At 44.2% G+C, this 25,098-nt stretch overlaps 1 protein-coding gene across 8 annotated transcripts in view; it reads left to right on the top strand.

Annotated features, from left to right (window-relative positions):
• zmiz1a (zinc finger, MIZ-type containing 1a) overlaps nt 1-25,098 on the top strand; it is a 96,033-nt gene that overhangs the window by 65,264 nt on the left and 5,671 nt on the right. For 5 of the 8 annotated variants that reach the window (XM_046401178.1, XM_046401176.1, XM_046401175.1 and 2 more), the window contains 13 exons: nt 1,723-1,836; nt 4,055-4,160; nt 13,881-13,916; nt 19,816-19,951; nt 21,682-21,796; nt 21,946-22,166; nt 22,280-22,481; nt 22,637-22,918; nt 23,496-23,675; nt 23,830-23,898; nt 24,000-24,165; nt 24,287-24,428; nt 24,788-24,998. In XM_046401178.1, the coding sequence (XP_046257134.1) occupies nt 1,723-1,836; nt 4,055-4,160; nt 13,881-13,916; nt 19,816-19,951; nt 21,682-21,796; nt 21,946-22,166; nt 22,280-22,481; nt 22,637-22,918; nt 23,496-23,675; nt 23,830-23,898; nt 24,000-24,165; nt 24,287-24,428; nt 24,788-24,998 (1,980 nt within the window). The other 3 variants (XM_046401177.1, XM_046401180.1, XM_046401179.1) reach the window with 3 other exon arrangements.

Raw genomic sequence — 25,098 nt, 5'->3', positions numbered from 1 at the left:
TTGTTTGGTTTATATACTCCTCGTCTCTTGCTGTAATTGAACTTGTAGTAAACCAGACTTCAAAGGCAGTGAGTTAGTCGGTGAGCTCTGAGCTTGTGGCAGCCCTGCTAGCAGGGTGTTGTTTTGGTTTGGGGAAAGCCGCTGGCAGAGAGCCAGGTGTTATGCTGGTTTTTATGCAGCCAGGTAGGCGCTGAACAGCCTGATCCTTCGCTGGCCTGAAAATGGGTAAGTCAATCCGTCTGTCAAACGTGTGGCTGTTTGTCTGCTGCAACCCCATCGCTGCTGCTGCGCAGCGCACCCCTTCCATCCCCCCACATCTCCCTGTTCTTGTCCTCATCCAACCCTGAATGGCAACAAAAACAAGAACAGCTCAGGCCCCATCCTCCTCACGAAACTAAGCGGAGCTATTTCACTGCGTTGTCCTCCCCCTCACACCAGAGTCGAGTTTGTCTGGCATAGTCGGTGGCGAGGGCTGCAGCAGGAGGAGCTGTGAGCTCAGATCCAGACAGACAGCCCCTGCTGTGCTAGTTCTGATTCCTCTCGCGCTGGAGGCTGATACGCCTCCCATCAAGCAGCAATAATGCCAGATTATATCACTCATCTAGAACAGGCTCTTCTCCTCCCTCTCGCTCAACAAGAGCTTCACTCACTTTCTCTCGCTCTCCTTGCTTTCTCTATATCATCAGTCAAACCCCTGTGGAAGTCCACAGCTAACTCTACAATGGCTAGTCTCCACATCAAAAAAAAAAAAAAAAAAGATGAGTCATTCAAGGCCTCTCTTGAAACTCATGATATTGCTGGAGGCTTTCAGAGATTTTCCCTGCAGGCGGCTACCAGGCCTGACATGTTAGGCCTCGTTCGCACCGAAAAGCCCCTTTGTCACACACCGCCAAAAAGCTGCCCTTTCAAAAAACGCTCACCTCTGCTGCCCCCTAAAGACAATGGCTCTACCTTCTCTGCGAGAACACACACAACAAAACGCTTCAGCTCCAGATGAGAATAATAAACACTTTCAAGTGGGCTCAATCTCGCCGACTGAACAGGCTGCAGCTCTGTGCTATTTCAGAGCTATTAACCTCCTGAGCCGTGAAGAAAGGGAGCCCAATTTTAAAACCGCTTATTGTGTCCTGCCAGCCTGAGTAGCCTTCAGACACTAGGAAGAAAAGACTCAACTGTTTCAGGCCTCAGTGAACAGGCGAGAGAGACAGAGAGAGAGTGAAAGAGATTAGACAACACACCAACGGCGCGTACTGAGTCTGCACACATAGCTGCCAGGACCAAGGTTGTTGTCTTTGTGAACAACCAAGCCAGCCAGTGGACTTCTGGTACAGAGGCTCTGTTACAGTCTGAAAACAGGCAATGAATGAAGAGAGGAGGAGGATTGGAGGGAAAGATTTGGTTGCTGTGTGGGTCATAGGGGTGAGGGCTGTGTGTTGCCAAGAGAGATTAACTGGAAACACTGGCATCATTGTTGATATGGGTGTGATCTTCTTCCCACAATGCAGCGGAGCTCTGAGTGGGTGTACATTGAAAGGAGTCAAGGTCCTCACAGGGTTGCGCAGAAACACAAGACATTAAATCGAGGCAGTTTGGAGGGAGAGCATAAGGCTGCAAAACTATTTGGTTTAAGTGTTTTTCCAATTTGTACTTGAGCTGGAAAAAAAAACGCTCATTATTTCCCATTGTTTCTAATGGCCGTCTTCTTTCTCTGTGTTTGCACAGCACTTACAGAACCCGGCCAACTTCCATTCAGCAGCCACAGAGCTGCTTGACTGGTGTGGAGATCCCCGGGCCTTCCAGCGACCTTTCGAGCAAAGTCTCATGGGATGTCTGACGGTATGCAAACACTAATTATAGCTTTTGTTGGGTTGTTCAGGTACTTTTTAGGCAACACGAGCCAAACAATAATAAGACGTTGGATAGCTTGGACTGATGTGTCCGCTTCATATTGTATTTGCTTTAAAATGTGCAAATGTTAAGTAAAAACAGGTTGCAGCAGGTTATAGTCACACCAAGTTTGTATCCAGCAGTTATCCAAGACAGCTGCTCAAGCCTTCAGGGGACAGTGACTCAGGTTAAAGTCCTTGTCATCCACTGCCTCTCTGGGCAAAGGGCCAAAGAACTGGCACACACTCACATACTTACATGCACATTCACATGTGAGAAAGAGCCTGTGGAGCAGTGAATTGACCGTTTTACATGTTTATTGTGAAGATCAGCCATTGAAACGCTGAAGGAACAGAGCGTCCTGAGCTGAAGTGGTAGCGTGAGCAAACAGATAAATGCTCATTAATGTGTAAATCACAATAAAAGCCTCTTAAAGGCTGATAAAGAGCTATACAATGGAGCCCACCACTGAGATCCCTCTCGGCATGGGGCTGTTTCCATCAGCTAAATTGTCGGAGGGAAAACGACGACTTCTCTGTAGAATTACAGGGCGCGACAAGTCTGTGCAGGGATTTTGCCTTCAAGAGTTTACCTCGCTTGTTACGTACCAGAAAGCTGAATAGAAATTTAAAGATGTCCGTGCATCTACTCCAGCCCTTGAGATTTGCCGCTGCTGGGTGAAATTGAATGTCTGCCTCATGTGGAGACGCCTGTTCCTTCTGGCACGTTGTATATGTGGAGGTCATCCTCTGATCTGTGGTGGAGGTTTGGCTCCAATAGAAGGTGACATAACTGAGCTGTCAGTGCTGCACTGTTAGCTCTGTCTGCTTTTTTTTTGTATCAAGAGTGTGGATAATGTCAGTGCATGCAGACATCTGTATTATTCCTGTCTCTGGTCCCGCAGTCTTTGAAAATCGCCCACTTAGTTCACTAGAAGCTTTCTTTCACACACAACTATTTCAACTACAAGCAGAAATAAACTGCAGAACAGTTTTTCTTTCTCCAGCAAATAGATAAACAAGGATATGAATAACCCAGTAACCCTCCAGCACCTCTTACAGCACTATTTTCATATTGACAGGAATATGGGCCTGGATGTACATCCTCAGAGGGAGATTAAGCTGAAAAAGGCTTATGAGGTGAAATACCGTTAAATCCGTGTTGAATCTATGTTAGCCTCTGTAGCTGGCTGACTGCCTTATAAAAACTGTAGGGCAGACTCACTCATGCTGAAAAAAAATGAAAAAGACAAACAACAACAGGATTCGGCCGTTTGTCTGAATTGTCATCGTTTTGCTTAGTAATGTTTATGCTGTGGAGTATTTATCCCTGGAATTACATTGTCATGTCTTCTAAACAGCTTCTAGTTGTAGAAGTTGTATGTTACGGTACCTTGATTAAAACGGTCAAATAAACAATTCATCATTTTTCGTTCAGCTCTCAATCACCCATATTACCTGTGACAAAGGCACTTTATGATCAGTGCTAGCTGTTTTGTTGGCTCTCTGAAAGTTACCCCAGCTGACCTTGTTAATGGTAATGTGTGTTTTGAGGTCAGAGGGAGCAGAGGAGTAGTCATCTAAAAGCAAAGGGTTTCCCTTCTAATGGTGATTTAGCCCAGTCTCGCGGGTCCTGTTTAGCGTCACTCAGCATCCACCTTTAACAGTATATTACACGAGGCTTCTGCATCATGTCCCATAAATGTTTGACCTCTTTTTGACATCATTAACATCATTATTTAAATCTTACACCTCAAAATTGGAGGGAAAAGGGGGATTTTTAACCTGTTATTGCCACATTTGCCTGGTCTGTTTAGGGGTTATTGGACCAGCAGCCTTTAGTTGGGAGACAAACTGTTCATTTTAGGACCAGAGCGGGCTTGTTCGGGGATAACCTTCCAAGGACTCCGCTCGCAGAGCAACTGTGGTTTGGCTCTTTCGCCTCTCTTGGAGGTTGATGCAGCCGTCATGCTCGTCCTGACTGTGGATCACTTCCACTGTTTTCTATATGTGTGTGTTTGTGTGTGATGCCTTAATTTTCATGTGCTCATGTATGAGACCAATATCTTATGATATGGCAGGAGAAAGAAATGTTCTCAGTTTGACAGCACAGTGAGGAGAGCTTGAAGGACAGCAGCTGTACTCACGATTCGTCACTCTTCCTCCAGGTGGTGAGTCGTGTCGCTGCTCAGCAGGGGTTTGACTTGGACCTGGGCTACAGGTTGCTGGCTGTGTGTGCTGCCAACAGGGACAAATTCACTCCCAAGTCTGCAGGTAAGACCCAGCGCCTTGCTAAAACGCCAGCAGATGCATGCTCACACGTCATCCCATTTTCTGCTGTTGACTAACAAGACAGCGGACGGTACATTACTCATCGTTAAACGTTACGCGCTACAGTTATTCACCTTTCCACGAACTGTAACATTTAAAACAGATAGCTGAACGGCTCAAAGTCCAATCAGAAGCGTTTCATCATGACTTTTTATTTCACTGTTTGTGTTGTGTTTGTATATTGTGTGTTTTTTGCTTGCTTTTATTGTCCTGTTAAACACAGAAAAGATTGAACTGCTCTCTTTGGGCCTCCCTGTATAAATTAAGGTTGAGCTGAACTCTGCTCAGGCCATAAATATACAACATACCTTCTTATTATATTTCTTGTTAGCGAGACACAAGAATCTCCTAATTATCCTAACAGATGATTTAAGTTGCCAATATTTTTTTTCCTTTCTGTGTCCGTTGCCATAAATCTGTGGTTTGGACCTTTTTGATTCCTACAAATGACAATGACCACAGTGATCACACAAAAGCGCCCATAGAGCATTATAATGTCAGATATTTTTAGTCTCCATTAAACATTAATGTGCTATTGAGACGAGCTGTCCGGGTGGTAGCCTCACAAAAACAGTCCACTCAACAGTCTTTCTGCACAAACCCCTCGGCTGTATGCGCAATTTGCATGCGCGCACACTAAGGGAGAGCTACCACACGCAACCCTCCCACTCCCCTCCCTCCGATCCATACCTCCTTTCCCCGCCTCCCACAGTCCTGCAGGAGCAGCCTGTTCTTGTACATTTGTCAAAGTGAAATGTGCAGAGGCGGGAGGAAGAGAGAGAGAGAGAGAGAGATGGATGGTTGGGGAGGTGTCGCTGATGTTGATGATGCTGGACCACTCACTCTGCCTGACAGAGACCTGACAAAGCCAACCAGTCAGAACACAGATAAACCTTTGTTTGGCAGTTACATAAGTAGGAGTAGTGAGAGTCAAATATTTTGATTAAACTGTCTGATTTCATTGTTTTTGTGACGGGGCAAATATGTCATGGTTTCATAACAGGAACTGCAGCTATGGTGCTCACTGTAACGCTCTGAAATCCTTGTCCTATAATTCCTACAGCAGTATTTTATACCTATGCAGAAATTTATCTGTTTTTGAAAAGGTTGTTTTTTTGTTTTTTTGTTTTTTTTTTTTTGCTCACATGCTCCTAAGATGTGAACATTTGCTCATGCTAAATATCCTCTTTCAGTTGTGGTGGGAAGCATCTTGTTGGAAGGAACTTAAGTGGTCAGACAGACGTCAGTGTACAATATTGATTGCTGTTTCTCTCTCTCTGTCTGTGTTCCTGTGTTGGGCTAATGTGATTGTTGTCCAGGCATGGCTCGGACTGACTGGCTGTCGGGGCCCGGCTGACAGTCAGAATCATCTACAGGCCTGCTGATGGTTCTGGGATCTAATAGAAGACAGCACTGGGTTTCAGGAAGAGCTGTTTATGCACAGCGGACAAATGGGAACTGTAGTGTAATTATGCGGGGTGGTGGTGTATAGGGGGGCGGTGGGATGGGAGACATGATGCGGTAGGCAGTCAGGCAGGCAGGCAGGCAGACAGACAGACAGACAGGCAGGCAGGCTGTTGGGGTGGGAGGCAGATGTGACTCAGGGCAGATCTTACTCACTGAGCATCCGTCTTACCACCCTCACAAGGACGTCTGTCTGAGGAAGCAGACGATAGGGCGACAAAGGAGACGTGATGCACACATGAACTCAGAGATTCGCTCATGCACTCCTGCATACGATGCAGAGAAGCATTTGGCTTTCGCAGCTACGTCAGCTCTGTCTGCATGCTCTCATTTGTGTGTTTTTACTGTCTTTGTGTGTATGTGTGTGTATATCTGAGCATGAATGTGTGTCTAATTGTGCAGCCCCAGCACAATTTCCTGACAGCCTGCGTGGCGACAGAGGGCCGCAGATCTGACACCTGAGAGCGCAGAACGAGGGCCAAGGCTCCTCAGGGAGAAGAGGCAAATTCTTAAAACTGTGGATCGGTCACACGCTGATGCTTTGTTTCAGAGCATCAGTTAAAGAGGAAACTCATGAAGCACTTTTTCACATACTATGTGATCAGGAAGAAATTTTACTAAGTAAAATATGACTTCCAGTAACTTAACCCGTGATTGTTATTGGTTGAACACTTTTGCCGCCTTTAGATGTCCAATAAAAACCAAAACAAAACAAAAAAAATACCCCAATATTCATAATTGTGTTTGTCAGTCACGCAAAGCACGACACATGAACAAACCCCACATGGATAAAGTTGCACCCTTCCCAATATATAAAAGTACAAACTGCTGCCCTGTGAGACCCGTTTGGAGTAGTGGAGAGATTTTCAGCAACAGCAGACTGCCGCTGATGAGCTGTCTGGAGATTGTGACCCTGCAGTGAGGCCTGGGGGATTAGTGTGTTGCTCTAATCTGGAATCAGCCGGTGAAGAGCCTTATGTGCAGTTAGGCGAGCTAGCATTAGCACTGTTAACTGTATGAGCCGGCGAGGATATACAGCTTTAACACTGTTAGCATACGACTGTAGCATTTAGCATTGTAGCATTTAGTCTACTCGCTGGAAAAGAGTCGCTTCCAGGTTTTGATTTTTTTTGTGTGCGTGTGCGTACGCTCATGCTTGATGGACGCTGCTTCTTTTTCAAATCCTTTCAAATCCAGAGTCCATTTTTAAATCTTCTTACAGTCGTTTATGTTTTCCCCGTAATAGTCTTCTGGTCCGCTACATGCAGACGTCCAACTGTGAGGTTCATTAGATAATAGGTGTGCTGTTGCCCTTCAAACACAAACAGCCCTAACAGACTCTGAGCTGTTGGGCTACTGTGAAGTTGAGCAGACGACAAATCAGATTAGCCACATAATCTATCAAGGATTGTACTGTTTCCATCCTCAGTGAGTCTGTCACCACTCACATAGCAGTTTATTGTCTTTCTTTGTGAAGCATAAGCTCTTGCAGTAAAACCACAAAATTATCATTATGACAGCTCTTCCACTTGACAATGTCCTCATCCTGTTAAGTTTTAAGAAGATGAAAGTAAATCTTAAATGTGACTGAGTTAGTGTATTATGTTTTCAACATGACTTGACATGCTCAGGATTAAAGGTAGCTGCTCTCTGGAATGATTGCTATGTTCTTAAAAAACCTCCTTTTAATGTTTAAGTCAGAATGCAGGTTGCTGCTTGTTGTTCCTCTGTCGTGCTAAAAAGAAATAATGATTCAATAATATATGTTTGGGCATCACATGTTCACACAGAAGTTGAAGCTCCATGAGTGAGCTCTTAGCATTGCTCTGAAAGAGCAGGTGATTTTAAAAAAATCTTTTCATCGTCACCAGTGCTAATTGTCTGTGGTGTTCTGTGTTGCTCACTCTTCCCCTGCTGAACAAAATCTGATAATGAGAGCTTAACTTTGTTCAGGGTAGCTGCTAAATTCCCCCCACCCACTCACATCTGACGGAAATTGAAAAAGCAGAAATTGTCAGCAGTCGGTCAGTCAACAGTATGAGTTGTGAGTGCTCACGGGGCGATCTGGTGTTTCACATAAGGAAAACAGCCACTCTGCTGTGTCAACAGTGACATAAAACTTCCAGGGTGTGGCTGTAACTCACCCTGTGTCCTCGTGTGCACACACACATACACACGCACACACACACAGTTGTGTTTCCATCACTTTTGGGGACGTTACATAGACTTACATTAATTTCCTGTATGCTTAACAACCACCTAACCATAACAATGAACATTATTTGCCTAACCCTAACCTTCACCTAACCTTAAAGCAAGTCTTCACTCTAATATTTAATGATTTTTGTTGTGGGGACTTGATTTGTGTCCCCATAAGTGAGGCAAGTCCTCACAATGTGACTCTGCAAACAGATTTTTGTCCCCACAACTCCTAGAAAATGTGTCCACAAACTCCCACGTACATACATACACACACACATACATACACACACACATACACATACACAGAGAGTTCACAATAAAACCCACGTCACCAACTCATAATTCAGCCAGCAGTGCAAGAAAATGAACAACTGGAAATAAGTGCTCCCATTAGACTTTGTGTAGACTGTACAGTGTGTAAATGCATTTACACGCACACACACTTTCTCTCTCTCTCTCTCTTTCTCTCTGGCCTACAACAATCCAACATGTCTTCCACTTATCTCTCTCAGTTTACTTTCTCTTGATTGATTTTCTCACCCCGTCTTTCTTTCCATCTTCGAGCTGCGTGTGTAGAACCAGAGGAAGGTGTAGGCATCCTTTGTTACTGACCCAATCAACCTTACAGACTTTTATATTTAATTACTGCTGAGTAAGAGTAGCGCTCTGAATTATTAACAGGAAACAGGGTTTATTTTTAGCAGGCGGGCTTCTCCTCTGACACTCTCCAGTAGTTCGCCTTAGATGATGAAACTCCTTTGCAACCTAAAACTACCTTCAGAACTTCACTGTTAACTTTATAGAAATAAAGCTCATGGGGAAATACTTATGAGAGTATCTGCATTTGTTGCCTCTGGCTGATTGGAGGGGGTCCTCTATCACTTGCTGCTTAATTGATTTGGTTTACACAGTTGCAAGTAAATTCATTGTGGTAACATCCCAGCTGAGACGGCAGTGCAGTCGCACTGAGTACACAGAGGACTCTCTTCTTGTCAAAACCGGATGAGCAAATGATTTAAATCCTCCTTTTGTTCAGGACTGACTGATCTGGCACCCACAACTCAGGCCCCAACCCCCCAACCCCACCACCCCACCCCATCCACCCATCATTCTCAGGGACTTCTTTTGACACACCCTTTTCAAGTTATATTTCTGTCCAACAATGCCTGTGTTGTGCGCGTTTGAATTCTGCGTGGAATATTTGTGAAACTGTTGACGACTGAGTGTGTCTGTCACACAAAAGCCAAACGAAAGACGACTTCCCTCTGCTGTCACGGAGCCAGTAGGCTGTCCCGCTCTTTTGCTGCACAGCACAACTTTTTTGTAAGGAGAAGGAGAACAATGACAGCCCAGGTCTTTCCTATACATTCATCTACATCTACATTGTTTTTTTGTTTGTTTGTTTTTTTTTCCCCCCGGTTATGCTGGAGGCAGATGCAAAGAGAAGATGAACTCAGATTGACCCTCAGCCTGCCTCTTCTTTGATTCAGTTACACTCATATACTCTGCTAGTGTCTAATGCGTCTTGTTAGTTGTATGTCTGATGAAGACAGGGGGATGTGGACAGATTTGTCCAGAGAATCTCCCTCCCTGTTAAGGCTGATAAGGCTGTTTGTCTGCTTTTGAATCGGCTGAGCTTCACATCTCATACTTTCTTCTTCTCCCACTTCCTCTCTTGTGCATTGGCTTCCAGCCAGCCTGCACAGCATATGAAGCTCCTCCCATGTATGCAAGTTTGCAATCTGAGCTAGCAGGTTTTTCCTTTCTTTTTTTTTGTTTCTTCTATGTTTTTTTTTTTTCCTTAGTGACAAAAGCCAGTCGCATTGCCGGATTATGCGTGTGTCTCTGTGTGTTTCTGTGTGTGCTGTCTAAGTGTGTGATGGCAGCTTATAGAAACAGGGCAATGGAGTGCTAGACAGACTAGGCTGAGCACGTCAATAACAGCACCTCACGACAGAGGTGAGAAACACTAGAATATCTTCCCTTTTCTATCTCTACTCCTGTTTGTCTTCGTCGGCTCGCTGTCTTTATCTCTTCCTCACATCCTCCCTCCTCCTCATTTGTCTCCTCTGCTCCCTGTCTACCCCACCACCACCACCCCCGCCGTCTCGAGAGTGTGTTGGAGCCGGTAGCAGGTACAGCAGGAGCCCATTAGTGCAGAGCCCTGCTCTGATTGGATAAGCTGGAGGAACCGGGAGACTGCCTCTGAATAATTGATGTGCATTGTGCAGACGCTGGACAAGGGAAAAAGACAGATCAGAGAGCAAGAGAGGAGAAAGAGAGTGAGCAAAAGAAAAAAAAAAGAGAGGGAAAGACAGGAGAGGAAGAAAGAAGGAGTGAGCAGAGTAAGGGATACGTGCAGAGAGTGAGAGTGATAAGGCACAGGGAGGAGGCTTGGAAGCAGCAAAAGCTTTGAGAGTTGCCACTGGCCTCTGCGGGAACAGGAGCATTTGTGACACTTGAGTCTTTTCTCTGCGCTATGAAGGGAATAAGATGAGATGTGCAGGGACTTTGCTCGGCTCTGGGTAAGTGTGTGTGTGTGTGTTTTTTTGTGTGTGTGTGTGTGTACATGTGTGTATCTCTGCACAAAACTATTTGGTATATTATTTGAGCATGTGTGCTTGCTTGGGGCCAAGTGAGCAGCTGATTTAGGTCTAAGATGATGCAAATTCATTAATTAATAATGCAACTGCCGTAGCCTAATAGAAGCGGAATTAGTTTTTCTCTTCAAAGTACACGCTCTCAAATAGTCTGTATGCAGAACGGTTTATTTTATCTGTGCTTTGACAGTTGTTGTGTCTGTTGTGGCTGTAATTTAGACCATGAATGATAAGGGCTTCTGTCTTGTGTGGCGGCCCAGTGTGACTGTACTCTGAAGCACTGGCCGCTCACGCAAGACAGGATCAGGCCAGATCAGCTGACCACAGGTTGACCTACATGCTGTTCTGTCATGGGGTTATTCTGAGTGAGTTTTCGTCTGTGTTCTTTACACTCACATGCATTGGTTAGTTTTTGGCTTATTTCTGGGCTTTGTGGGTCAGGGTCACAGTTGAGATTGTGGTCATGTTTTGCTGTTGATGACTTCACATCACAGCTGAGCGTCAAGAGTTAAATTGGGTGGGTTAAGGTGGGTCATACTGGGGTTCTTTTGAGGGCATTGGTGAGGGTTAGGGAAATAATACCTGATTGTACTATGATTTAATTTTTGCATGGACAAAAAAACAAGCGTGCAAATAAACTGATTTTCATTTAGTTGAATTTGACGTCGCACACATATGCAAATTCCACCGTGACACATTTGCATTGTTGTCCTTGTAAAGAGTAAATAATGTCTAAGTCCTCGCAGCCATAAGCAGCATCATACATTCAACTTTTTGAAACCTAAAGCGGCACGTATCCATCTTGGTGTGAAGCGTGTAAATGTGTGTATGTGTTTCTGTGTCAGGAGGAGATGACCCACTTTTCCACCGTGGATTCTTTTTTAAGTTGTTGACCTGTGCTCGGAGCTAGAGCCCGTCTGCCTGTCCTCTTATTAGGAGAGGACGAGGGACAGGAGAGAGGGAGTGTAGGCATGGAAGGGCAGTGAAGTTAAATCAATGCATAGAAAGGCCTGGTTTTTGTTTCTGTGCTGTTTAAAAGTATTTAATGTACCTCTCATTGTCAAATGTCTCATAAAGGGAAACAGCACTTCCTTCACATGAATGGGTAAAGGGCAATAAAGGCAACACGATGCTGCAGGCTATTGAATTAGTGTTTAATCTAACCTCAAAACTGACAACTTAATTAACAATTGGCTCTTCCAAACAATAAAACAATTGATGCACGCAGAAAATAATGTAACACAACAGGACATCCCTACTTTCCGTCGTGGAGCTGCAGCACTTCCTGTTGGCTTGAGCAGGCTGTAAACTGCTGAAACCGTCTACATCCTCACCCTTAGAGACACGCAGCCCCCCCCCCGCCTTTCTCGTTTCTATCTGCCTCCAATGCTTTGTTAGTATCGCTTACTCTACACGCTTCTTTGACCTCCTGTGACTGCACTCCGAGGACTTCCCATCAGACTGTTTAGTGACTCATTCATGACATTTGACTTTGAACTCTCGCGCGTGTGTGTGTGTGTGTGCGGCCTACATTTGTTTTTGCAGTTCGTTTCTGTTTTTTCTTTGAATCATTGCTTAACACCGTTCCCCTCCTCCCACCGAAAGCAACTGGCCAAGTAAAGTTCGACGTGTTGCTTAAGAATTAAGGTAGGAATGTCTGGTAGGGCAACCCAATGTCAAGTATTGATAGCAAGCGAGGGGCGGAGCTCTCAGCACCCCCGGGCGATATGGTATTCTTGCAGAATGTGTTTCAAGAAAAATTCTGCAGTCTTGTTTATCACTTCCATATCTATTCAGCGCTTCACTCAAGGTGTGTTCAAGTCTTCCTGTTGCCAAATATGCCTTTACTAATTCACCTGTAAAGGCGCCACAGCTGGAGTCTCATCACTTTTTGATCAGCGTTTTATATTATGAAACAGCAGCCTCAGGAAATCTCAGAATTTTCGCCCCAGCGATTTCATTGGAGGAACAACAGTGTGAGATGAAAGACAAGTTGTGGAAGTTGAGACAAGTAGCGCGTCTGGTTATAATTAAACATGTGATATTTACTAGTTCCCCTCCAGTGGTGGGGAGCTGCATGTGGCTGATAAGAGCTGTTCATTCACAGCTTGCTGTTCTCAGATGCTCTTCACTGAATAAGCACATCTTCACAAAGCCCAGGCACTGTGTATGTTTACACACCAGCCCGATACCTCCCTTTCAAAAAGAAAGAAAAAAAAAATTGTATGTATGGTTATATCCACATACCTGTGTGCATTTCCTGGTTTACTTTTACATGCCCGAGTGTATGTGTGTATGTTTACCGTGTGACTCTGATACAGATGGTGTGTATATCGTCATATGCAGGGTGAACTGTGAGTGTTGTGACAGGACGCGCCGACTCACCGAGCGTGTGACGCAGATACGGCGGCCACCTAAATTTCATAACCTGGAGAGGATGTGGTTCAAATCCACAGGTCACTTCCCTAACCTCTGTCGTCACAAACGTGCCCGAAAGCAAACCGGTTAATGCCGTCTTACTGATCTTACTGGTCCGTGATGTCCGACCACATCACAGGATCAAAAAAGTACCACATCACGCTGAGCTAAAACACTTTGCTGATGAAAAGTTTCCATGTTTTCATGTTCATTAGTGTAAGTGTATATTTTCTCTGTGCTCATTAAAAATCAGACTTTAAGAGGCAGGAAGCCAATTCTGGACCGAATATTCAGCATACGCAAATGTGATGTGGAAACGTGAAGCCTCTGGTGCACATACACTGAGAATGGACTTGACAGCGAAGTAGGAGACATCTTGTGTCCAGCAGTTACACTTGTGAAATGAAAAATATTTGCATATTGATATTTTTTTAATATGCTGATTATACAGTTTATACAAACGAGACACATAGTTTTTTACGTAAACCTTAGCACATTTGCAGAGGGAGTCTTTGAGTCATTTTTAAATGCCAAACGTTTAGCTGATTCCTTTTTCTGCTTTTTTCTGTTTTATGTTGTAAACGGAATATGTTTGGACTGTCAGATTAAATAAGCAACACCTTTTGCTGTCGGACATTGTGAAGATATTGATTGATTGATAATTAAATCCTTAACATCACAAGACTTTTTTTTTTTTAACCTTTTTTAATTTTTCATGGGAAGGGAGTATTTTAGGGCGTTAGTGGGGTTTGGAATTCTTAACTAATTAAACCGCTCATTTCTGTCCTAGATATGTTGTTTTGCTCATTGTGGTGGCCATACGCGACACGGGGATCCCACATTTCCAAGGGTATATGAGGTGGTCCGACATTTTGCACCTTTAGTCAGATCTAGCCGTCATTTACTGCATTATGTTTGGTGTTCTTGCTGATTCTTATAACTCTGCCCCGTTTAAAAATGTGCAATTTGAACCCCACAGAAACCAGCACCTGCAGGAGATGTCAGAGTGACTCAGGTAGAGCTACCCTCCCTTCTGGGCTGCAGCATCTCTTTGGCTTGTGACCCACACACATCCCAGGGAGGAGGGGATCTGCCCACTCCCTCCATCTCCACCTGTCCGCTGTCTAGCATCCTTCCATCCATCCTCCCTCCCCCCCTCTGTCCTCATGTCTGGTATACTGCCAGAGGTCGTGGATGAAATTCTGTCAAACCAGCCAGAACTGCATTGTCTCACCAGTGCCAATGAGCCAAAAATTCATGGCAATTTAAAAGTCAATTAAACAGAAAATGACACAAAACAACACATTTTAAGTTAGTGGCTGTTTATGATGTTGGAATATTCGAATACATGTGAACAGTTAGTTTCATTAAAGGGGTGAGCGTGATTTCTGACACAGAGCTGTCTCTCTGCAGGGCACGTTTGAGTTCCTCTGCCTCCAAGCTGTTGAGACTAAAGCCCATTTGATATGCTCTTCTCTTGGAAGAAGTTGGCTGAACAGAGAGGGGGCAGCATGGGGGATATCATTGACTGCTTAAATGGCTTCCATTACACTTCTGCAAAAAGCATGACTTTTTTTGTATATCCTCTCCATATTTGTCTTTTGCATAATATTTTGTACCCACACAGCATAGACCCACCTGCCAGTGTTTTACAGACTATAATATAAATTGCTTCTTTTTTTCATCCCACACATTGTCTCAGAAGGCTTCTCTGTCTAGTGCTGCAGTGTTCATGCTCAGAAAGTCTAATTTGTCATGTAGTATTTCCTCCTTTGTCTGTGTTGTTATCAGCAAAGCTACAGTCGGGCTGCATGCACGGTATTACGTGTCTCTTATCAAAGCTATGCGTGACCAGTGTTGGTGTTCACACTTTTGGTCATTTTGGGACAAGGCTTGATGTGAAGATGTACAGTTTGACAGCAACGATGTGCATTGCAGTGACGGTGTAACTTGTTTAAACAATTATGCAAGACGGATCAAGTCTCACACAATTTAACTCAATGCTCTTGGAGAAAAAAGCCAACCTGGTTATCTATATACCTGAGCTTCCTGGTTGCAGGGTTGTAGTGAATGCAATAAGTCATGCTGCTGTGAGAAAGATCTCCTTTCTCCACTTACAAAGCCTCTTTAGTGCCATTCATAGCCGTAAAGTTTTCGCTTTGTGTGATCATCCAAACAAATGAGGCTTGAAACACCTCCTTTACAACAGGAATTTAAGAGCGCAACATGAGAACATATCAGTGACATATCAGTGTCACATATCTGATGCCATATCAGTATAATGATATGTACTTTTCTTGCACTGAATTTCAGTGTGGCCAAAAGAAATGTTTGCCCTTTCCCCCAAAAAAGTGGCGCACCTGAGCGCTCTGAAGGTTTTGAAAACCTTTCAGTCAAGTTGTTGGGACAAGACGTGAGCGGATTCTTTTTGTTTCATTACAACTTGAGTTCCACCTTGTCTGTGCTTCGGTGGCTTTGTGGAAATAAACATTCACTGATTTTGAGAGAATTTTGTAGTAATAGTTTAGGAATACACATTTGTTGCAGTCGTGTACTCACTCTGTATTCTGCTTTTTAGAAGTTTTTTTCGGTGACACGTGCTGGTTGACATCGTTTAAAAAAAAATGTGTTGATTTTTCACTCTGCTGGATGGCAAGATACCAACAACAGGAGACGATGTTTTCCAGCTCAACACTGCTTAATTGTCGCGTGTACATGTAAACATAGCATATAACCGCATTCACACATTTGATTTGGTTTTTTGCTTTCGGTCTGATCAAGTTGGTTTTTCCACACTTTTCACATTGAAATGATTTCATAGCACACTTAGTTAGTCAGTGGTAGAAGACTTAATATGTGTTTGTGGCATGTTGGAGTGCTTGTGCAACTTCAACAGCCAAAGTCATGAAAATCGACTGTCGCGTCAGCATTTTCTCTGTGACATGATTTGACTTCTTTCTTTTTTTTCCTGATGCCAAAATTGCACTTTGCTTCACGGCTGGTGTGCTCTGCTGAACCTTTTAACACTGAGGGCTGTCATGAGCCGCAGAATTGCTGATTGAGTGCAGGAGAGAATAAAATCTGTTTGCACCCACTGAAATTTCCAGTGGGTGGGAATTCGCTTCATCTCTGGCGTTAGAAATCCGCCGGCACAAAATTAGGTCATTTTAGCATGTTTTTCTCTAATGGACAGGCTTAACTAAAATTATGCTTTCATTAGTAGTCATATAACACGTTCCGTTCAGTGATTCACACCTGATTACCATTCAGCCAAATGACGCTCCTCTGCTAGCGTTTTCGACATCTCCACTGGCTGCAGTTGAGGGAGTGGCGAAGGTGTCTCAGCCGCTCTGCCAACCCTGATGCACCAAGTGCAGACCTGTGGTGGGACTAGTGCTTCACATTTAAATTGTGTCACCATTGTGCAGATTTTTGATTTATGTTGTGCGGTGCACATATTTAGAATCTTTGTCCTAGAATCTTCTTTAGCGATCTGTCGGGATTTAATTCACAAAATATACGCTTGAAGGCTTTTACTGCACACAGAAAGCCCACACATACGCACACTCGGCACTGTCAGAGTTCATAGTAATTAGCATTGGGGTTTCCTTGTAAAAGAGGAGTTGTACACACACTCTGTCATTAGTTAATGGGCCCTGCAGCCTGTTACCATGGCTCACTCTCCCTCACTGCTGCTCCCGGAGGGGGGGGCGAGTTGAGGTGAGGGGAGTATGAGCCGAGGCTCCTGCTATCTGTCACCCATACGGCATTTAATACAGCCTAAGTGAGGAGAGCCCATATGTCCCTGAGTATTACTCAATTAAAAGCTGCAGCTTCTAGCAAATGGAGCTTTTTGGAGAAGGTTCAGGCAAGTTTCCTGAAAAATCAGCTTACGTTCAGCTCTCTCAGCTGGTGGGGGACAGAACAGGCCACTTGTTAGGGCTGGGTCTCTGTGTCAGTGTAACAGAGGATCCAGTGAATGCACTTCAACACGTCACGGCGGCTTCAGACTAAGACTTGACTGCCACATTAGTCAGCCAGAGTGGTACTCCTGTCCCTTCGTTCACAGTAATGACTTCATTGTGACTTGCAGTTTAAAGACCTGAACGGTGAGATTAGCCAAGATAAACTCAATTACCAGGATCAGCAGCAGCTTCTCTCAAAGGTAGGGAAATACACCTTTAAATATCTCCAACGAGGAGCGGCATGTCTAAGTAAACTATGATGTAGTTTCAATATTTAAACAGACACAGACACAGTGGTTGGTATTAACAGAGAAACAAAATACTACATGTAACCAGCCGACTCCTCTTTACATGCTCCTACAGGCAGGTCTCAAACTACAGCATTATCCTTGGTGTCATTTTGTATGTACTCAGAATGAATAATATTTGACCAACAGCTACAAACCCTCACTGCAGTCAGTACTCCCGATAAGCCTAAGATGTTAGACACTGTAGTGACGATCTCTCAGCTTCCCAACCCAACTGTAAATGGTCATGTCAACACATTATCAAATAGCACAGAGGTTCTACAGAGCTGCTACTTGATCCTTCAGATATCCAGTGTTTGCCTAAAGCTAGACTAAGCTCGCCATTTAACATTCAAACCACTTGCAGAAACATAAGAAAAACATGAGCTCATCCCACTCTGTTCAGACAAGATTTAGTACCATTTGCCCCAAAACTGAGCTTTCCCTTTGATTTCCGCCCGTTGCCGAATTCATTCCATAATGTCGTAAATCGATCGTGTGTCAAAAACTCGTGGAATTTTATTTCACAATGATTCAGCTTAGCATCATTTCTCATGTGACTTTTTGTCCATCTATTTTTTTTTTATGTTCTGCACAGTTTCAATAACCACTCTGGCCTGCTGAAGGCATTATGGTGGAATAAGGTGTTAATAAAAAAGCTTTTTAAGTAGTCGGCCTTGGCGCGTCTCCACCAGGTAGCAGAAGAAATTGTGTGACTTAACCACACGGTTTTAGTGCAAATGAAATGTGCATAACTGGGAAGCTGAAAGCAGACTTTGCCTTTATATTCTGCTGCGCTCTCATACTGATGCTCTTGTCCTCCATTAGTCACGTTAACAACATATCTTAATTAATTCAAACTGACGGATCACAACAGAACTTCAAGTTGTCAACAGAGAATGTAAAAGAGATGGCTGAGAGGAATGTAGGTGTGTTCAGATTGTGAGAAGGGCAGTGAATGCAGAGTGAAGAGATAAAGTGAGAGGAGACTGGCCGTGTAGTTTGGGTGTGTGATGGTGTTGGCGGCGGTTTTAACACAGGGGACTGTGGGGTGAAAACACGGTCAGGTACACTGTAGCAAGCTTGCTAAAATATGCATGTCGCCCCGAGCAGACCCTCACTCGATTATGAATGACTTCTGGCCTTGGCAGCTTGTTAGATTTGGTCGCTCTGATAGCCGCACTGATATGATAACTCTCCGCTGTTCTGTTTTCACCTCTCTCTCTCTCTCTCTCTCTTTCTCTTTCTGAGTGACTCCATCACTTGTGCTTGAAGCTGATCTTTAGGTCTAAATGGTGGGTTGCCAGTTGAAGAGACAGTCTCTTGGTGTGGAGGTGGTGATTTAGTGGGGAGATAAGCTCTCTGTAATGGCAGGGTGGAATAATTCCTCTTTAACTAGGAGGCTTGGCTCTCTCCACCCTCCAGAAGAATATGTTACTGCTCTTCTGCTTTGTTCCTCATTCCTTTCCTTTGTTTTTTTTTTTTCTTTCCTTCTCTGCTCCTCCTGCTGTTCTGTTTGTCTTTGCCGGGTCAGGCATTATAATGCATCATTAGCCCAAGATTTGGTATATCATAATGAACAGGTTACAGATGGCACACCTCTCTGTAGGCTGTTAAAATTCAAGCAAGCTTTTAGTTTCAAAATTGCAACAGTTCCTTCATTTTTCTCCATTCACCAGCATGTTTTTTATTTTTGTTTCGTTTACAAGGCAATTTGACAGACATGTGTGTGTTTATGGCCTCGCACTTTTTCACAGTGCCCATTTTAATATCACAGACTGATTAAACCTCAAGGCACCAACATTTTTTAATAACTCTACCTCTTAAAACCCCAAACCTGGCAACATCACATCCTGAAAGCTGGTGTATCTGGGTCTACAAGGCTAAAAATAACCTCTTAAATTATTTAATTAGGTACTGAACACAGTGATCTTGCTTTTGTTTGTTTGTCAGGACAACTTTATTCAATCAAGAGGCAGTGTGTTTAAATGAGCCACACAGCACTAGTTGGGAGTCAAGAAAGACAAGTTGATTGGCACTGGAGATATAAAAATAAAACTGGCATAAGAAAATAAAATATCTCTTGTCTTTGTGAAGAGGAGGAGAAGGCTGCACAGTGTGATTAGTCCAAAGGGACATGACAAGTGTGGAGAAAAATAAAACAGTGGTGATGGGTGAAGAAAGTGGAGGAGAGTGGAGTGAGGATACCACCGTTTCATTCTATATAGATCATCTCTGTAACTCCGACCATTTGTCTCTGTCTGCCTCTCACGCTCCATTTCAGCCCCTCCCTGGTCTTTTGTGCTGTAGAACAATTTCAGTTTATATTTTACTCTGCAGGTAGAGATGATGCGATGTAACTGTTCTGAAAATAATCGGTGCAGGTTTATTGAGTTACGCTGACCCCTGGAGGCTTTAGCAATAACTTCAGGCTGAATGACTTTGGAATCAGGTGTGCGGTTCAGCACACTGCACTGTTGAGAGGCCTGACAGGGTAAATCTGTTCATTGAAGGTTGACACATAAAAAGTGTGTTTATGAGGGAAAACAAGAAGGTCTAGTTGTTAACATAAAACCTTAAACTTGCTGTAGTGTTCACGCAGGCGGACGTGAGGTGAGACTAACGCAAATGCGTGTGTGTGTGTGTTGTTGTTTCCCTGCAGCGCTGCTGTCGTCGTGGTGCGAGGAGCTCGGTCGTCTCCTCCTGCTGCGTCACCAGAAGAACAGGCAGAACGAACCGCAGGGAAAAGTCCCCATGCAGCCCAGCATGAACAGCATGAAGCCCGGCCTCACACACAGGTCAGTGGGGAGTCTCTGACACATCTCCAGTCAGATGACTAAAGATGGTGCTTATCTTAAAGACTACCACAGATTCTCAGTTCAGTTCAAGGTTACTGGTTTTCCACTTTAGCAGCAAAATGCTTTTGTTTTTTTGTTTTTTTTCTGGTATCATGATGTATCTCAATAAAAGAGGACAGTTAGGGTGAGTGTAAGGTACAGCTTTTACTTACTGACATCAAAAATCCCATATATACAGTAAAGCGTTAATAGGTGAGTGTTGTTTCTGTAGGGTTTCACCCCCATGTTTTTCTGCTCAGTTTTATTAGTCATCGTTTTTCCTTTGGACTGCAGCAAACTATAACCTCAAAACCACCAGGAGCAGCTTTTTTTGTCCATCTGCTCTACTTGTAGATTCAGCCATATTATTTCTGCAAAAAAAAAATATTACACAGTTTTATAATACAGACATTTTTTTTTTTTTAATTGTAAAAAATTAACGGTAAAACACAGGCAATTAAACACAGCACACACAACGTACAGTGGCAATAACAGGTCACGAACCGATAAGGTGAAGTCTGCTGGGGAGTGGTGGTGTGTTGCGAGTGTAGATGAGTGCTGTTGCTAAGTGTGTGTTTGTGCAGGGAGGTGTAGGTGTGAAAGATGATGTAAAGACAGAGAGAGCAAAGAGAAATGTAAACAAAAGGATAAGGGGATGAAAAGAGAATATTATATGTTTTATTTATTTTTAAATTATGACGAAGTGGACAAATTACTGCCTGTCGTCGTTGTTTTCCTGGAGATTTTTAGATGACGCATTCTCCACACCAAACTAATTCAATAAAGCTTACTATATTTTGTGTAAATAGGAGACTGTGCACAGTATTGACTCTGGTCTTCATTAAGATATCATCTTCAACTCAGTGAATATGTAACACACACACACACAGACAGAAGATTCACAAGATTTCCATTGTTTGGAGGCGAGCCAGGGTTTGAGTGGAGCTGAGGTGATTTGGGGTGGAGCGAGAAACCGGCAGGGAAGAAAACTGTGAAATGATGTCTTTGGAGAACATTGTGCGCTCGTGCCTCTCTATCTCCGTCTCTCAAAGAAAGGAAAGCCTGAAGTTAGCCAGGAGTCCTGTTTGCCTCTGCTCAGGATCTTGGGATAATGCTGTGCCTTTATGAGGAGAGACTGAACACATTGTCCGTTCCAAGAGCTAACCTCTGAGCGAAAACAAGCTTCTCTCCAAAAACAGCAGTTCTTTCCCACTCCACTGGCCACATGCCTCTCCCCATGAGGATTTAGCTTGTTTATTATATATAACACACCCTCACATTTCATTCTGATATTTGTTTTAAATCTGAATGCTGAACGTTGTAACTGCTCTGTACCTGTCCGTATCCAAATGTTTTCATCAAGTCAAAGAAATCATTTAATCATATTTAGTTTTTAGCAGTGTGTGTGTGTGCGTGCGACTGAGTGGGCATGCAACTCCTTATCGGCTCATTTGGAGCTTTTTACTCATCTCGCTGTGCAGCCATTAGCACATATCCTGGCTGAAAATGTGTTTTGAAATCGAATGCCAAACATTTCAAATTGCCCAACATTTTGGCAAGAAGAATTCCCAAATTATTCACATTTTTGGATGGAAATGCAACTCTGCTGGCTTTCTATTGGCTCTTCTTTTTGGCTCGTTGAAACTTCAAGTGACATCAGGCACATGTTTTTGTTTTGATCGACTTTCCAGTGATGGATCCTTTCCCTATGACTCTGTCCCCTGGCAACAAAACACCAACCAGCCCCCTGGGTCATTGTCTGTGGTTACAACAGTGTGGGGTGTGACCAACACATCACAGAGTCAGGTATGTCCATGTGTGAACAGCATCCAGCCTGTCATTATATATCGTCTGACAGGCAGTCGGTGCTCGTCTCAGAAAGTTTATCTCTTTTGTTCATTTTACAAACCTAATGGATGTTTTATCTTCCTGTCTCATGCTTACGTTAAATCCAGGTGCTAGGGAACCCAATGGCAAATAGCAATAACCCCATGAATCCTGGAGGTAACCCTATGGGGTCCGGTTTGTCTGCCAGCGCAGCAGGGCTTAATTCACCTCAGTTCAATGCTCAGCAGCAACAGTTTCCAAACAAAGGAGGCTCCAACCAGCCTTACATGCAGCAGGGCATGTATGGCAGGCCTGGTTACCCTGGAGGTCCTGGGGCATACAGCGGGAGGTAAGAGACTGGGCATGAATCTCTTCAAAAAAGAAAAAAAAATCAAGCAATAAAGTTTACCATAATGGTTAAAACATGTGCTCTGTTTTTTTTTTTTTTTTTTTTTGGTTAAGTTATTCTGGAGGCCCGAATGCTCCGCCAGGTGGAATGGGAATGACCTCCCACACACGTCCTCCTGGTGACTTCACTCAGCCAGCTGCTGCCGCTGCAGCGGCTGCTGTCGCTGCCGCTGCTGCTACTGCAACGGCCACGGCAACAGCCACGGTGGCAGCTCTGCAGGAAACCCAGAATAAAGACATGAACCAGTATGGACAGGTACAATGCACACCTGCAAATTAGACGTTTACAGCTTTAACTGCTTAGAAAGCTACATTGTAAAATACACCTTTCCGTGGGAACCTATTCTCTGACGACCTGCTGGACATAAAAGTAATCATATTAAATGCTGAATCCTTCTGTTTTGCCTCCAGATGTGTTCATCATTCCAAATGGGCCCCGCTCAGGCCTACAACAGCCAGTTCATGAACCAGCCAGGTCCACGAGGCCCCCCTGGAGGTATGAATCCAGCCAGCATGGGATCAGCCCTGAACAACCCTAATATGAGCGGGCCTCCCATGAGCATGAGCCAGGCTCGAACCCCAGGCATGGGGCCTTTCGGCGCTCATGGCCAACGGATGCCTCAGCAAGGGTATCCCGGAGGACCCCGACAGGGCATCCCCATGCAAGGGATGAAGAGGCCATATCCTGGAGAGGTGAGTGGAAAGAGCCAATAATTAAAACAAACGGAAGATTATGAGTTCTATTTTTCCACATGCACAAAGCCAGCAACAGGGCAAATGCAGTATTTATGCAGTTTTCTTCAGGTAGACATCTATGTGTTTTTCTGGCTGTTGCACCATCATACGTCATTTTTTTCCTGTTCATTTGACCACTGAAGACATATTTCTTGTGATTCATTTAAATAACTGGGCTGTTCGGGTGCTTCGTTCCTTCAGTTAGCTGTGTTTATCTCTGTCAGAGATATCAGCATCTCCCTCTGTTTCACCTTCTGCTACTTTTAAAGAGCATGAGAGGAGTTACTGAAGTTCGTCCTGAGTCCATCTGCTGATTCTGTGTTCCTTCTATCATTCGTGTATCCAGCCTGTCTTGCAAGTTACATATAGTTGCTGCTGGTTTGCTCCGACACACAAGGCCACCAAAATTGCCAGAAAATATGCTTGTCGCGCCCATTTTTGTTTGTGCCTGGAGACCGTGTTCGCATTTAAGCTTGCACCATATTTCTGCAAAACAGAACCCACCTAAAACATGACTTCAACTTTCTTCTTCCAGGGAAGTTACGGGAGTCAGCAGTACGGGCCGAACAGTCAGTTCCCGCCACAGCAGGGGCAGTACCCCACATCAAATGCCTCCAGACCGCTTCCATCTCCAAACTATCCCGGCCAGAGGATGCCAGGACAGCAGGGCCAAGGACAGTATCCACCTGGCATGCCCATGGGCCAGTACTACAAGGTCTGTTCTGCCTCACTATTCATCCATTTTCTACACCAGCATGTATTGTGAAAAAGGGACGGAAAGAATATTAGTCATATTTCTTAAGAACAAACTACATGGTATGCGCCTTCTGGTATCAGGAACTATATCGAATCATCTTTGTTCTTCACAGCAAGAGCCCTTCAATGGTCAGAGCAACAACTTCTCTGGAAGTGGATACTCCTACGGTCAAGGCAACGGGGTAGGTTTTCAGCAAGGCCTTTGTGATAAATTTGACCCAGTCGCGTATGTTAAATGAGTTGCACAGATGTTTTCATTATTGCACTTTCCTGCCTTTTACAGCCCCCCAGGCCCGGCAACTACCCCCACTCTCCGGTCCCTGGAAACCCCACACCCCCGATGACCCCAGGAAGTGGTATTCCTCCATACCTGTCGCCAAACCAGGATGTGAAGCCCCCGTTTCCACCCGACATGAAACCAAATATGACAGCACTACCGCCCCCTCCAAGTAAGTGACCTAGCATTTGCTTTCTTTTAGCCATGTGCTTTTTTATTTCATCTGGTGCACTGTGTTGCTTTATCAGCATTAGATTAAAAGTTAACTCCACACTGTTTGTCTTCCCTCTCAGCTAACCCCAATGAGGAGCTGCGGCTGACGTTCCCGGTCAGGGATGGAGTGGTGCTGGAACCGTTTCGCTTGGAGCACAACCTGGCTGTCAGCAACCACGTCTTCCACTTACGACCCTCCGTCCACCAGACCCTCATGTGGAGGTGGGCCCACCGCAATAAGCCTCCACTTCTATCATGCTTGGACATTTGCTCCTATCAGTGCAGTCTGCATCAAATATACTGTAGATGCATCTTATTAACTGAATGTAACATGAAAGGGCATGAAACTTAGCCCTAACTATAATTTTTTTGCATGTTAGTTGTCACAGACCAAACCAAATTTCTCATAAGGAGGGAGAACTACTCTGACTTGATGTTAGGGATTCACATAATTAATTATTATTAACTTTATTACAGTAAGAGACTCAGATTGTTTCAGGCTAAATGCTCAAACACTCTTTGCTAGCTTTAAATATTCACACACGCAATGTTCAACTGCTTTTCGCCTATTACTTCCACAGGTCAGATCTTGAGCTGCAGTTTAAGTGCTACCACCATGAAGACAGACAGATGAACACCAACTGGCCCGCCTCCGTCCAGGTCAGCGTCAATGCCACGCCCCTCACCATTGAGAGGGGGGACAACAAAACCTCCCACAAACCCCTGCACTTGAAACACGTATGCCAACCTGGAAGAAACACGATCCAGATTACAGTCACCGCCTGCTGCTGTGTGAGTATACGCTACCAAGAAGATATGTAACTGCTAACATTAGAGGAAATTTAATTATCTCATTTAACAGCGAGATCAGCTGGGCTGATTATCACGCAGA

The sequence above is a fragment of the Scatophagus argus genome, chromosome 10 (assembly GCF_020382885.2).
Source record: "Scatophagus argus isolate fScaArg1 chromosome 10, fScaArg1.pri, whole genome shotgun sequence".
Taxonomy (NCBI): Eukaryota; Metazoa; Chordata; class Actinopteri; family Scatophagidae; genus Scatophagus; species Scatophagus argus.
This window is presented reverse-complemented; position numbering and strand designations above follow the sequence as displayed.